Here is a 16,028-nt window from a genome sequence, read left to right as displayed (position 1 = left end):
ATTCTGTGCTGACATAAGGCCAGATTCTCTGTTACGGGACCTCTCTCCTCTGCCTGGGTGCCTGGGCCTAAATGTGTGACAGTGGCCTGTTCCAGTGGTGGGTGACGTGAAGCCTGATTCTCTGCTATGACATGAAGACAGATTCTGCGCTGACATAAGGCCAGATTCTCTGTTACGGGACATCTCTCCTCTGCCTGGGTGCCTGGGCCTAAATGTGTGACAGTGGCCTGTTCCAGTGGTGGGTGACGTGAAGCCTGATTCTCTGCTATGACATGAAGACAGATTCTGTGCTGACATAAGGCCAGATTCTCTGTTACGGGACCTCTCTCCTCTGCCTGGGTGCCTGGGCCTAAATGTGTGACAGTGGCCTGTTCCAGTGGTGGGTGACGTAAAGCCTGATTCTCTGCTATGACATGAAGACAGATTCTGTGCTGACATAAGGCCAGATTCTCTGTTACGGGACCTCTCTCCTCTGCCTGGGTGCCTGGGCCTAAATGTGTGACAGTGGCCTGTTCCAGTGGTGGGTGACGTGAAGCCTGATTCTCTGCTATGACATGAAGACAGATTCTGCGCTGACATAAGGCCAGATTCTCTGTTACGGGACCTCTCTCCTCTGCCTGGGTGCCTGGGCCTAAATGTGTGACAGTGGCCTGTTCCAGTGGTGGGTGACGTGAAGCCTGATTCTCTGCTATGACATGAAGACAGATTCTGTGCTGACATAAGGCCAGATTCTCTGTTACGGGACCTCTCTCCTCTGCCTGGGTGCCTGGGCCTAAATGTGTGACAGTGGCCTGTTCCAGTGGTGGGTGATGTGAAGCCTGATTCTCTGCTATGACATGAAGACAGATTCTGCGCTGACATAAGGCCAGATTCTCTGTTACGGGACCTCTCTCCTCTGCCTGGGTGCCTGGGCCGAAATGTGTGACAGTGGCCTGTTCCAGTGGTGGGTGACGTGAAGCCTGATTCTCTGCTATGACATGAAGACAGATTCTGCGCTGACATAAGGCCAGATTCTCTGTTACGGGACCGCTGTCCTCTGTCTGGGTGCCGGGGCCTAAATATGTGACAATGGCCTCTTCTAGTGGTGGGTGACATGAAGCCAGATTCTCTGCTATGGCATGAAGAGACTGATTCTCTGCTGACATGAAGCCAGATTCTTTGCTATGGCATGAAGAGACTGATTCTCTGCTGACGTGAAGCCAGATTCTCTGCTATGGGACCTCTGTCCAATTGATATTGGGTCATTTTTATTTTTTTTATTTTTATTTTAATTCATTTCCCTATCCACATTTGTTTGCAGGGGATTTACCTACATGTTGCTGCCTTTTGCAGCCCTCTAGCTCTTTCCTGGGCTGTTTTACAGCCTTTTTAGTGCCCCAAAAGTTCGGGACCCCATTGACTTCAATGGGGTTCGGGTTCGGGACAAAGTTCGGTTCGGGTACGGATCCTGAACCCGAACATTTCCGGGAAGTTCGGCCGAACTTCTCAAACCCGAACATCCAGGTGTTCGCTCAACTCTAGTCATGACTTTTTCAAGTAAAATCGCTGGGGGGGATAAAATTAAGTCAGTTACTTATGTTTATAACAATGATCTGTTTAAAGTTCACTGTATTTTCTGTTTGGTCCGAGCTTCAGTTTACTCTGCATTTCAATAATCGTGAAATTAACTTTCTGGACACCCTGGTCATTAAGGGTGAGAACAGGTTGGTTGAGACTGACTCGTATATTTAAAAGACCGACAGAAATTCTCTCCTTCATTTCTGTAGTTTTCATCCCCTACGGTTAAAAAAGCGTTACCGCACTCTCAATTGCAGAGGGTACGTAGGATTGTTTCCGATGTGGGTGTAAAAGAGAACCGCCTTGATGAAATGTCTATGAGATTTGAGGACCGAGGGTATCCCGCCGCACTGCTGGGTAATGAGAGGAGTAAGGTTACCTCTTTGGCTCCAAAACAGGAACCAAGGGGATTGCGTATTCCATTTGTCACTAAATACCACCCATGGGTTAATAAATGTTGCTAGGGGGCGTGGCCGAGCCAGCATGGAGTGAGGAAGCAGGATTGCAGTGCTCCTACAAAATCCTGTGAAATATCCTTTATACACCTGGCATAATCGGGGTTTTTTGAGCGCATTCACTATATGTTGGACCCCTTCATACTTGGGGACACTCTGCCCGGAGCTGGATTGCTGAGTTTTGGCTGTCGTGCTGTGGATGCCGACGGATTGAGGGAGAGGAGCAGAGGGACGCAAACTGAGGAGAGTGTGGAGTGAGGCCGGGACACTATCTGCCACAAGGTACACAGTGCAGGTACGGCTTGCTGAAAGTTGCTAACAACTTACCTTGGACTGCTGCCGTTACCTGCTGGAATCTTGAGCCGAAGACCGAGGCGGGAAGAAGCCGCGTGGTGGGCGCCATCTTGCCGTTAAGTGTATGTGCAGCGGCGCTCCTCTCTGCCCCAGCAAACGGAGTGGATCGGCGAAACGCTCTGTATCTCCCTACTTCCACTATTTTCCTGAAGTCCTGCAGTGGTAATCCTGTTAGGAGTCCTTATATATGAAAGCTGCAGAGTTCACCACAGTTTATATGAAAGTTTAGTGGTGGTGCTGGTGTACTTATCATGGACGCCATGAGTCAAACTGAACAGGAAAGTGAGGGGTCTCCTGTCCCTGGTTCCTCTGCTGAAGCCTCTCAAATTATGAAAACTATAGCTGCCTGTCAAGCTGCTCTTACATCAAAGATAGACCATCTACAGTCTGACCTTAGCTGTTTGCGACACGATTTTGACAAAATACGTGAAAGAACATCTGCAGTGGAGCAAAGAGTGAGTGAGGTGGAAGATGCGTCCAGAGCAGCTGGAAATGACACCAGGCAGCTGCTGCAACAGGTACAGATGCTGCAAGCCAGGGCGGAGGACGCTGAGAACCGCAATAGACGTAACAACGTCCGTATCCTGGGCTTACCGGAGCGAGCAGAAGGGTCTACCCCAGAAATTTTTGCGGAACAGCTCATAAAAGAAGTGTTACATCCCATCTCACTTTCCAGTTGCTTTGTTATAGAAAGGGCACATCGGATTCCAACCAGGCCCTTACCGCCGGGATCCCCTGCTAGACCTTTCATCATGAAGATCCTGAACTACAGGGACAGAGACGCTATTTTGCTAGCTGCTCGGCAGAAGGGGAATGTCAGCTATGAGAATGTCCGTTTGTCCTTTTACCCAGACTTTACTGCAGAGGTCCAGAAGAAAAGGAAGCAGTTCACTGAGGTCCGAGCGCGGCTGAGGGACAAAAATGTGAAATATGCCATGATCTACCCTTCTCGCTTGAGGGTGCAGGATGGTGAAACAGTCCGTTTTTTTAGTACTCCTGAAGAGGCTACTGAATGGATTGAAAGAAATCTAAATGCAAGGCCTCACCGCTGATGGTTTATACTATAGTGTTGGCAGCTGAAGCATATAATACTTGATTAAATGTTAAATTGTTTTGCTGACAAGATAGTTGGGGGAGGGGGGGGAGTATCTGGTTTAAATGCACCATTATTACTCCTGTTAGATTCCCTGTTCTTTGACTTTGTCTATTGATCAGATGTTTAACCCCATATTGGTATGCTGGGTGGCAACACCCTGTATGACTATGCACTGTTGTGGGTAGACGTATATACTTCCTATCACCAACAAACCTATATGGTATATATGTTCTAATGAGTTAGTGTAGGTTATCGTACCCAGGAGTTACTAGTTTGGGGTGTCAGGCTCAACCATGTTAGGGAGGTTTGGGCAGGGTGGGTTGGGGAGGTTGGGAATGGGTGGGTTGGAGAAGGTTTCTCTGTTGGGGGGTTCTTTGATGTGGATTGTGTGTGTGCGTGAATGTGCCTTCATTGGTCGGAAACTATGGAGATGTTATCTTTGGAAGAATAAATGGCGGTAATTAAGCTACTTTCGTGGAATGTTCGGGGTCTGAATGATAAGATTAAACGGTCTTTAGTGTTCAATTATCTGAAGAGGTATAACCCTGACATAATGTTATTGCAAGAAACGCACCTGCAGGGCCAGAAAGTGCTAGCTTTGCGGCGCCCATGGATAGGCCCCACATATCATGCGGTTTACTCAAACCACGCTAGAGGCGTGTCTATTTTAATTGCTAAAAGTCTTCCATTTCAAATACTATCTGTGCAGCTGGACCCTTATGGTAGGTATGTGATTTTACATGCTTGTGTCAGAGGCCTGCAGTACCTATTTTTGGGACTATATATTCCTCCGCCATTCCGCAGAGAGGTCCTAGACTTAATTACAGCTAAAATAGCAGGATTTCCAGCAATGCCTTATATTATTATGGGTGACTATAATGCCACTTTAGATCTTATATGGGACAGAAGGGTTCCCCAGGCCTCACACAACAATGTCCTATCACATTGGGCTAATACTTATGATTTAGTAGAGGCGTGGCGCTATTTCCACCCCACAGATGCGCAATTCTCTTGCTATTCAGCTTCTACTGGCTCACTCTCTCGTATAGATCTGGCCTTTGTCAGCAGAGACTTATCCCCCTATATCAAGTCTAGTGATTATCTACCGAGAGGAGTTTCAGACCATGCCCCCCTCCTTCTGATACTGTCACAGCCGCTGGCTTCGACTGATAAGCAGTGGCGGTTAAACCCTATGTGGCTCGAGGTATTACCTGTGGTGAGCGAGAGTCTAGATGCAATGGGGAACTACTGGGCAGAAAATGAAGGGTCTACGAATCCTCTGGTAGAATGGGATGCTTTCAAATCAGTAATGAGAGGGGCATTGATTGCTGCTATTGCAACTCATAGAAAGGAACTGAATATCAAACGGATAAAACTAGAGACGGAACTAGCTGATAAGGAGAGGTTATATATACTAGATCCGTGCCCTGAGAAGCAGACTTTGTGGCTTGAGGCGCAGCGTCGGTTTACTTTGCATTTAACTGAATATACTGAGAAGAAACTTTTAAATCAGAGGCAAACAATTTTTTCAGATGGTGATAAGTGTGGCAGGGCCTTGGCGTACTTGACTAGATCTGAGACACAGCAAACGGTGGTGGCGGGAGTTCTGAATGACCAAGGGATCTTATTGAGGGAGCCTAGAGATGTCTGCCGACAGTTTGCCTCCTATTATGAGACATTGTATGCCCCCAAGATCACGTGTACTTCGGAGGAAATTGTCAATTTCTTAGCAGGTATTAATATTCCTTCTTTGGACAGAGATGACAGGGGAGCCCTGGCGGCAGACATATCTGACCTGGAGATTGAAACGGCCATTAGTTCCTTAGCAACCAAGAAAACCCCGGGACCCGATGGATTTCCTGCTGAATGGTATAAGCGATTTTCTAAAGACCTGGTTAGTAGATTTGGGAAGCTGTTGAGGTATGCACTGGAAAGTGGTTCGTTGCCACCGTCCTTTCTGGAGGCAACGATAGTAGTGATTCACAAGTCTGGGAAGCCATCTGACCAGTGTAGCTCTTATCGGCCTATCTCACTTCTAAATCTTGACGTCAAAATCTTTGCGAAGGTACTGGCGTTAAGATTGCGGGGGGTAATTCTCTCCTTGGTTGGGGTAGATCAATCGGGTTTTATGCCAGGGAAAACAGATATTAATTTAAGGCGATTGTTCACTAATCTTCAGGTCAAACATGATAACAGAGGTATGAGGGCTCTTGCGTCCTTAGACAATGAAAAAGCATTTGATTCAGTAGAATGGGAATTTATGTGGGCAGTACTGACTCAAATGGGCTTTCCGGAGAAATTTTTGTGCTGGTTACAAATGCTTTATAGATCCCCTTCGGCGAGAGTCAGGGTGAATGGGTACACATCGGACTCCTTCCCCTTGGGTAGAGGCACTAGACAGGGCTGCCCTCTCTCCACCCTGTTATTTGCATTAATTATGGAACCTTTGTCGATACTCATATCCTCTAATTCAGGTATAGAAGGCTGGGAAATAGCTGGAATATCAGAAAAGCTTTCATTATATGCTGATGACATGCTGGTTTACCTAGCAGATTCAGGGAAATCCTTGGATACCCTTTTAGGTGTTGTTGATCAATTTGGGGGTTTCTCGGGTCTCCGTGTGAACTGGGCTAAGTCTAGTCTATGTCTGGTTGATGATGTTGACCCAGCTCGCATTTCGGTGAACAATAAGCTTCAGATTGTGGAGCAATTTACATATTTGGGGATTATTGTTCATAAAGAAGTGGCAAAATTTTATGATTTGAATGTTGCTCCTACAATGCAATCCATTACTCGAAAGCTAGAGGCTTGGGAAAACCTTCCTTTAACTCTGATTGGGCGTATCAATGTGGTAAAAATGATTCTTCTCCCAAAATTGCTATACTTATATAGGGCTGCCCCAGTGTTACTCCCCAAGAGACATTTTGCTACTTTGGATAGAATAATCGCTCCCTTTCTATGGAATAAGTCTTCTCCCAGAATAGCGAGATCCACCCTCCAGGCGTCTTACCTGCGGGGGGGTCTTGCCTTGCCAAACCTGTACATGTACTATGTAGCGGTGCAGCTGAGCTATGTGGCGTGGTGGGTACGGGCTGACTCAGGTAACCCGGCGGTAGTGTTGGAGGCAGCTTTATTGGGGTCCTATGAGGCACTTACAAACTTGGCGTATAGGAGGGGGGCTAGGTCTACAATACACTACACCCAATCGATGGCTGCTGCAGTACAGATGTGGGTCAAATGGGGTCAGAAATGTAACCCTGATGAGAATGATATTACTTGGTCGCCATATTTGCCTTTGTGGAGAAACAGAGTGCTTCCGGAGCTGTTCTCATTACTGGAGTTTGAATTTTGGCCTCAGAGGGGGGTGCGCTACCTTACCCAACTATATGATAAGGGCCTATTTAGAACCTTTAATAGTTTGAAACAGGAGTTTAATTTGCCCCAGCGTTGTTTGTATAGATATCTTCAACTCAGGCATGCCTGTCAGGCTCAGTTTGGTAGAGAACCTTTAAAGCTGGAGTGTGGTACAGTTGAGGCAGCGATTAGGAGAGTTCCGTTGGTCAAACCAGTGTCGACCCTGTATGCGTCGTTGATGGCGTTGCAGGACTCCCCCCTGGACAGGGCATTTGTTAGGTGGAAAAGGGACATTGAAGGTTTGGAAGATGTTCATGTTAAAGAATCTAGCTGTACATGGAGATCTACAGTGGTAAGTGCTAGGGATCAGTTGATTCAAGTTAAATGGCTTCATAGGATTTATTATACTCCTGTGAGACTATTTAAAATGGGTAAATTGCCGAACCCTCATTGTACAAGATGTGGACATGAAAACGGTTGTCTTATACACATGGTTTGGCAGTGTCCGATTATTCATGGCTTCTGGGAAGAGATCCATAAATATTTTAATGACAAACTAGGCTTTCCTAACGTCTGTACTGAACTCACTAGTCTGTTGGGAGTAGCCAACGAGATTGTTCCCACCAAATTTGGCAGGAAGCTGTATAGAATACTCTTATATTATGCTAGGAAAACTATCCTTCTCAACTGGAAACCTCCTAAGAATCCTACTGTGCAACAATGGGTACATCTAGTTAATGCTGATCTTGAATTATACAAGTTTGTGTATGAGAGAAGGGGGACCCCTGATCGCTTCATGAAGATATGGGACCCCTGGATTGGAGCCCAGACTCTAGTACCATAGATGACTGAAAGACTGTTCTGACCAATGAAGGCGTGTGTGAATGTGTGTGTGTGTGCAGTACTTTTAATCTTCCTTAGGATTGATATGTTGGGTACTGTTCATCCTGAAAGTGATATCTTTTTCTTCTGTCCCAAACTTGGGTCATGAGGAACTGTTATGATTGATCCCATGTATTTGATTTGTACTGGACTCAATTGATGATTGTCTGTATTTGATGTGTTTGTTATGCTTTTTGCTAAATTAATAAATAAAAAGATACTATTAAAAAAAAAAAATGTTGCTACATCTTTTCTAGACATTGGAACATTTTGTCTCGGGCATACCCCTCTGTGGAGGAGTTTAAGAGCCCTCCTTTAATATGCTACAAACGTAACAAGAACATTCGCGACATGGTGGTAAGGGCCGATGTGGGCAGTGTTCAGATTGAGAGCGCCAACAGACTTTATCTACTCCTAGAAAGGGCACATTTCCTTGCCTGGGGTGTATACATTGCTCAAGTGTAATTAAAGGGGAATACTTCACACATCCCCATACAGGTAAACGATTCCCAGTTAGGGGTTTATTTACATGCAACAGCAATTACATTGTATACCTATTAAAGTGCCCTTGTGGACTCATATATATAGGAGAAACATCCATGCGAATGAAAGATCGCTTCTCTAAACACAAGTCCACTATAAGAAAAAATAACTTGCTTTTACCGGTTCCTTACCACTTTGATCGCTGTAAACATAATATTGCAATATTTCAAATTATTGAACATGTGGCACAACCTCGCAGAGGGGGTAATCGGACAAAAATGATGAAAAAGCGTGAATCCTGTTGGATTCATACACTGCAGACATTGGAACCCATGGGGTTAAACCGGGAGTATGATCTGAATAGCTTCCTATAATCTTCCAAGCTCCATTTTATTGCGAATAATAATTTTTTTGTAATTCTTTTGTATAATTTTTTGTATTTATTTGTTTTCTATGTAATTTTTCAGAAAACGTGAGGAACCCCCAACCACATCATCTGAATTGGAAGTTGCCATGATCATTGAAAGAATTCCGTATGATCTTCAAATACTACTAACTTGATTGATGTTGCTGCAGTTGGGTCGCTTCTCACGTGTTTCTGATGTTGTTTTAATTTTGTTTGATTGATTACCATGGTTACTTAATGTCACTTCCGCTTAGGCAGTCTATTTAAATCCTGTATACTGTGTCATTTTGTATGTTATATCTGAAAAGCTCGTATCGGAGCCGAAACGCGCGTCACAGATTATCTTGTATGTGACGAATAAAGAGACTTAACCAGCAGAACAAAAAGTGAGTGCCGGTCTTTTCTATCTATGTGTAGCACCAGTGTCGTGCGACATTTATTGTAATGATAGTCTATGGTGTTGCATTGCGACATGCAACATGCTGTGATGCAACAATCGCAGATCGCAAAAAATCCAACTCGCTATCATTACATTGGTGCAATGTGAATGTCGTGCAACACATGTCGCCATGTAGCCCTAGTCTTATACAGAGCAGGAGACCCTCTTTGTAGTTCGAACCACTATATTCCTTTTCTTATTAAATAATGTTGAGAAGAAAACCTATTTATTATTTTGAGCTGGAGATCCAATTTAACATGTTGTCAAGTCTATATAACATATTGTCAATTAAAATTATGTAGGAAACAAAAAGAGTACAAAATTTCATGCAGGCCATCAAATAAGCCTATTTGATGCCCTGCATTTAATTTATCCAATAGATAAAAACATTGAGACAAAACTGCAGTACCCAGAATGGTTGCTAATGAGCGTTAGACATTCCTGGATACAGAACAACGTAAACAATGAAGTAACTTTAAGGCCCCTTTCACAGGGGCGAGTATTCCGCGCGGATGCAATGCGTGAGTTGAACGCATTGCACCCGCACTGAATCCCGACCCATTCATTTCTATGGGGCTGTTCACATGAGCGGTGATTTTCACGCATCACTTATGCGTTGCGTGAAAATCGCAGCATGCTCCTCTTTGTGCTTTTTTCACGTAACGCAGGCCCCATAGAAATGAATGGGGTTGCGTGAAAATCGCAACCATCCGCAAGCAAGTGCGGATGCGGTGCGATTTTCACGCACGGTTGCTAGGACACGATCGGGATGGAGGCCCGATCATTATTATTTTCCCTTATAACATGGTTATAAGGGAAAATAATAGCATTCTGAAGTAAAAATAGTGCTGGAGGGGTTAATTTAAAAAAAAATAAAATTAAACTCACCTTAGTCCACTTGTTCGCGCACATGATCTTTTACCATGGTGATGGATCATGTGATGGAGCATGTGATGACTGGAGTGACGTCACCACAGGCCCTGTTCAGCAAAGAAGACAGAAGAGATGCCGGGCTGCGCGAACAAGTGGACTAAGGTGACTTAAATTATATGAAGAAGTGCGGGTTTGGGTACCAAACATGCACGATTTTCTCACGCGAGTGCAAAACGCATTACAATGCAACGCACCCGCACATTTTCCCGCAACGCCCGTGTGAAAGGGGCCTAACCATGGCCCCACAAACAGCGGGTCTGCTGAAGTATACTGAGTGTCTGACCCCCACCAGTTTAATATTGATGGACCATCCTAATGATTGATCGTCAATATAGTTCTTGGGAAACCCCTTTATAATCGACCGCTACCTACAGTAGCAGCAATGGCAACTATTTCATATTGTCTACTGAAGTTTCTCTTAAGCATTTCTATAATTTGAATACTGAAGCTGATTGTTAATATGACAGTAGTTGCATTATAACTGGACAAACCTTTAGTCCTTGCTGATATAATGAGCTGCAATTGATTCACCTGGGCTTCAAGTGATGATAATTTGTTTTGTATATTTGTAAGCAATGCTGTAAAGGAAGAGACATTGATAAGTCTAGTATTTCATGTAGACTTTAATTTCAACACAATATGGTTTGCCAATAATAACATATAAATAAACCACTTAAAGGGTTTCTGTCACCCCGCAAAACTCATTTTTTTTTTTTTTGGATAGTTAGATTCCTCATAGTGCGATATAGGAGAATATAATGCTCTTACTTACTTTCATGCGGCCGATTCTTTATAAAATGAACTTTTATAATATGTAAATGAGGGCTCTACCAGCAAGTAGGGCGTCTACTTGCTGGTAGCTGCTGCAGAAATCCGCCCCCTCGCCGTGTTGATTGACAGGGCCAGCCGTGATCTCCTCCTCCGGCCGGCCCTGTCAGTAATTCAAAAATCGCGAGCCTCTGGTCATTCAGCGCAGGCGCTCTGAGATGAGGAGGCTCGTATCCTCAGCACTCCCTCAGTGCGCCTGCGCCGATGACATCACCGAAAGAGAAGACGTCATCGGCGCAGGCGCACTGAGGGAGTGCTGAGGAGACGAGCCTCCTCATCTCAGAGCGCCTGCGCCGAATGACGCGAGGCGCGCGATTTTTGAATTACTGACAGGGCCGGCCGGAGGAGGAGATCACGGCTGGCCCTTTCAATCAACACGGCGAGGGGGCGGATTTCTGCAGCAGCTACCAGCAAGTAGACGCCCTACTTGCTGGTAGAGCCCTCATTTACATATTATAAAAGTTCGTTTTATAAAGAATCGGCCGCATGAAAGTAAGTAAGAGCATTATATTCTCCTATATCGCACTATGAGGAATCTAACTATCCCCAAAAAAAATAAAGAGTTTTGCGGGGTGACAGAAACCCTTTAACATGTCCCTGTGGGCATAGCTTCTGTGCCCATACAATATCAGTGGTGCCACATAATCTCTTGGTGCATGCAGCCTAATAAAGTTGTGAGGTCTCTTTGTAGACATCCTTAGAGTAAACATCTTATAATGTATGTTGTATTATGGTATACAGCTCATAACTAGTGATGAGCGGCAGGGGCAATATTCGAATTCCCTATATATTGCAAATATTTGGGCGAATATTCGTCCTATATTCTATATATATTCTATATATATATACTCCTCTAGATTGCCAGCCTCCATCTCATCCATCGGCCAAATTCTCGCGCCTGCGCCGTGTGCGTCTGTATTCGGCGCAGGCACAGTGACTGTCTGACCGGCCGGGCGTCGTCTGTTCCTCGGAGCACTCAGAGTGACTGCGCCTGTGCCGAATACAGACGCACACGGCGCAGGTGCGAGAATTCGGCTGATAGATGAGATGGAGGCTGGCAATCTAGAGGAGATGGGCGGGCTTGACTGACGAGCGGGGCGGAATACAGGGTGAGTAGACGGAGCTTCTAGGTGTTAAAAAGACGCCCCCATAGCACCTAGAGGCTCATTTGCATAGCAATAAAAGTTGTTTTTTTTGTGTAACGGCTGCACACAGAGGTCTTAGAATAGCATGGTTAGGTAGAGCAGACACTAGCAGATCGCTAGTGTCTAACAGCTAATTAGGTCCAAATGAGGTGGTAGAAACCCTTTAAGCTTACCTTTGGATTTGACCCTTGATCTGCTTCCTGACACCTCTTCTGCCTGCTCCCTGAACCTTGACGCTACCTCTCGGATTTTGACCTCGGCTTGCTTTTGAATTTTGTCTTTGCCTCTTCTCTTGTACTGACGTGACCTCCCGGATTTTGATTTCAGCCCGCTCTCGGATCTGTCTCTGTCTCCTCCCTCGTACTGACCTGACCTCCTGGACTGACCCCGGCTAGTTGACCAGCCTCACCCTTCCATTTTTGGTGGTACCTTGCTTGTTCCACCTCTCTGTCCGCTTGAGTGCTACCTCTCATTGGCTGTCCGCTTCCCTGCTGTCTCTATCTCTCTGCTTGCACTTACTCAGATCAGGGACTGTTGCCCAGTTGCTCCCCATCACCTTGGGCGAGTGGTGCACCTCCGCTCTATCTTTATACCCGTGATGCTACCCCGTGACAAGATCGTTCTAACCTACCATGACTATCTCCCTCTAACTATCTGTATTATAAATATAAGCTAACTAACTAACTAACTAACTATCTATCTAATGTAATGACACAGGAAAGCAGAGAGCAGGGCAATAACACTGCTGTCTCTCTCAGATCTGCAAAATACTGCATACAAGAGATGCTGGGGAGGTTCTTATATAGTAAGGGGAAGGCAACTTTCCTATTGGTTGCTAGGGATGTTGCTAAGCTCAGACAAAGACATTGCAGCCTTTTCATTGGCCCACAAGCTAGAAGGGAGGTTACTGTTGAAAAAGAATATCTAGAATATTCGCGAATACGAATATATAGCACTATATTCTAAATCTTCGCAAAGTGGCGATATTTGCGATTAAAATTCGCGATTTGAATATTGGCGCCCAACACTACTCATTACAAGAGAAAACTGTAAGCAATGCACTGTAACAGTTTATGCACCTGTATGAACAGGTGGACTGTGTGAACACGACCAGGTCAGATGCAAATTCAAAGAGGCTTTTAATGCATTGACTAGCTGTGAAATGAATACACATCTCTTTAAGTGAAATAAGATGACATCATACATAATTAGGATCACAAAAAGATATAAATTTTTTTTTTTTAACCCTTAACCCCTCCCCGACTAGCACCTGTACGGCGCTGGGCGGGACTTTAAATATGGCGCCTGCCCTCCTTGCTAGAGCGGCGGGCGCCACAGCCGCCGTTTACCTGCTGTTGTAAACAACAAACACCTGGGAAGAATGTGTGCGATCGACCATAACGTTGATCGAAAACTTATAAAACCTCAGATGCTGTGGTCAAACATGACCATGGCATCTGCAAGCGCAAAACCCATAAGCTTCTGTGTGTGTACCCGAAGGGCTACACAGGGCGGCACAGACTTTCTATATATTGACTGGGATCAGGATTCTTCGCCAACTTCAAATGGGAGAAAATTCCTTAAGGGTACGCTACATGACTACATTTGTCACGCGACAATAGGGTACAACTACACGACTACAAGTTTCATTTTAGTGTCGCAGTTGCAGCATGTTGCATGTCGCAGTGCAACACCATAGATCTGGGATGCTTAAGCTGCAGCCCTCCAGCTATTGTAAAACTACAACTCCCACCATGCCCTGCTATAGGCTGATAGCTGTAGGCTGTTCAGGCATGCTGGGAGTTGTAGTTGTTGGAGGGACACAGGTTGGGCTTCTCTGCCATTGACTATCATTTCAAAAAATACCGTGCGACATTACTGCGACAAATCGTCATGCGACAAATGTAATCGTGTAGCCCTAGACTAACTTGCCGCAGGATCACTATGGGCCAGTTTGTTAAAGATCCCACCAGGGCCATGATTTGTTTGTTGGGAATTTCACAGTTTTTTTTTCTTTTATGTCTGGCAGGGAGGTCCTGCCTCATCAACGTCCAAGCTCAGAATGACATAATTGTCTTGTTTGAGATTATAGCATCTAGGATTTGCCTATCATCTGTCCTGATTGGCTATACTGCTATGTTCACTACCGTACTGTTATGGAGGATGTCATTGTGAGAAATTTGCGTGAATCATATGACAAAAATTTCATATTTGTTTGAAAAACTATTTTTAGAAAATTTTCTATGAATTTGATTAGTTTAGAATCGGTTTGCTCATTTCTATTATATGACTAGCTGAAGGACCCGGCTTCGCTCGGGTATATATAATATAATAATTGTATTTAATGTTTGTGTGTCGTTAAAAGATATCAACACTATCCACTATAACAGTGACATCTACAGCACCCTGCCCCTAAAACAGTAACCTCCACAGCCCCCACCTCTTAACACTGACCCCCCCACAGTTCCCCATCCCTTAAAATTGGACCTCCACAGCAGCCCACCCCCTTAACTTTGACCTTTACAGCAGCCTTCCCCTTTAACAGTGACTTTAACAGCATACTACCCCATTGACAGTGACCGCCTTTACTGGATCGGGGGCGTGTCTTTTTGAACAGCTCAATCTAAGACAGCAGCACTGTACTGTCTTGGTCAGCTCAGGAGTGTGGGGGGGGGGGGGGGGGCATGGCCTAACCAGATCAGGGGTGTTGCTTAGCAGGACCTGCGGCAGGATTTTAAGTCTTTTGAGGGTGGACACATTGTTCCAGGGGGCGTGTCTGGGCTCCTTTATGCAAGAGTGACGCTCTTCTAACTGGCTCATTTACATACCAAATAAACTGGATTTTCAGAGGATAAAAACATCTATTGCTGGAACAAAGGCACATCTGGAAATAAGGTACTAAGTGCTATTAGGCCATAGATTTACTTAAATAGAGATTCATCCTGGTGACAGATTTCCTTTAAAGCTCTCCTACAGCAGTGAAGAAAAATGGCTGGGATGTTATGGAAACCTGAAGCAAAACTGTGTATGTGGAGACTTGAGGACCTGTGAGCTTCTATTGGCTGATAAGGGTCATGTGACCAAGCTTCTATTGACATGCATTTTTTGGGAATATCTCCGGAATGGTTAGTCCTAGATGGTCTAAAACCTTCCCGGACACCTGATGTACCTGTGTGCCAAATTTCGTGCTTGTAAATGAGACGGTACGGATTTCTTTAGCGGACACACACACACACACACACATACACTCAGCTTTATATATTAGATTAATTTATTCATATATTTATTTATTTTATTTATTCACTAGCTGATGACCTGGCGTTGCTCGGGTATTTATTTATTGCAATTTTATACTAAATAACAGTGACTTTCACAATGGCCACCCCTTTAACGGGGACCGTCCCTTTAACAGTGACCTCCCCTTTAACAGTGACTTTCACAGTGACTGCCCCTTGAACAGTGACTCACAGTGACCTCCCCTTTAACAGTGACCTCCACGGTGACTGCCTTTTTAACAGTGGCTTTCACAGTGACCGCCCCTTTAACAGTGACTCAGTGACCACCCAGTGACCTCCCCTTTAACAGTGACTTTTACTGTGGCCGCCCCTTTAACAGTGACCGCCCATTTACCAGTGACTTTCACAGTGACCGCCCCTTTAACAGTGACTTTCACAGTGGCCGCCCCTTTAACAGTGACTTTCACAGTGGCCGCCCCTTTAACAGTGGCCGCCCCTTTAACAGTGACTTTAACAGCGACTGCCCCTTTAACAGTGTCCTCCATGGTGACCGCCCCTTTAACAGTGACTTTTACAGTGACCGCCTTTTTAACAGAGACGTTCACAGTGGCCGCCCCTTTAACAGTGACGTTCACAGTGGCCGCCCCTTTAACAGGGACTTTCACAGTGGCCGCCCCTATAACAGTGACCGCCCCTTAACAGTGGCCGTCCCTTTAACAGTGACTTTAACAGTGACTGTCCTTTAACAGTGAACTCCCCTTTAACAGTGATTTTCACTGTGGCCGCCCCTTTAACAGTGACTGCCCATTTACCAGTGGCTTTCACAGTGACCGCCCATTTAACAGTGACTTTCACAGTGG

General features: G+C 45.2%; 1 protein-coding gene across 5 annotated transcripts in view; it reads right to left on the bottom strand.

Moving 5' to 3' along the window:
• Positions 1-16,028, bottom strand: part of LOC121004674 (collectin-43-like) — a 240,240-nt gene that overhangs the window by 105,390 nt on the left and 118,822 nt on the right. For all 5 annotated transcript variants that reach the window (XM_040436949.1, XM_040436950.1, XM_040436951.1 and 2 more), the window contains one exon: positions 10,451-10,537. In XM_040436949.1, the coding sequence (XP_040292883.1) occupies positions 10,451-10,537 (87 nt within the window). The remainder of the gene's footprint in view (positions 1-10,450; positions 10,538-16,028) is intronic.

The sequence above is a fragment of the Bufo bufo genome, chromosome 6, assembly GCF_905171765.1.
Source record: "Bufo bufo chromosome 6, aBufBuf1.1, whole genome shotgun sequence".
NCBI classification, from domain to species: domain Eukaryota; kingdom Metazoa; phylum Chordata; class Amphibia; order Anura; family Bufonidae; genus Bufo; species Bufo bufo.
This window is presented reverse-complemented; position numbering and strand designations above follow the sequence as displayed.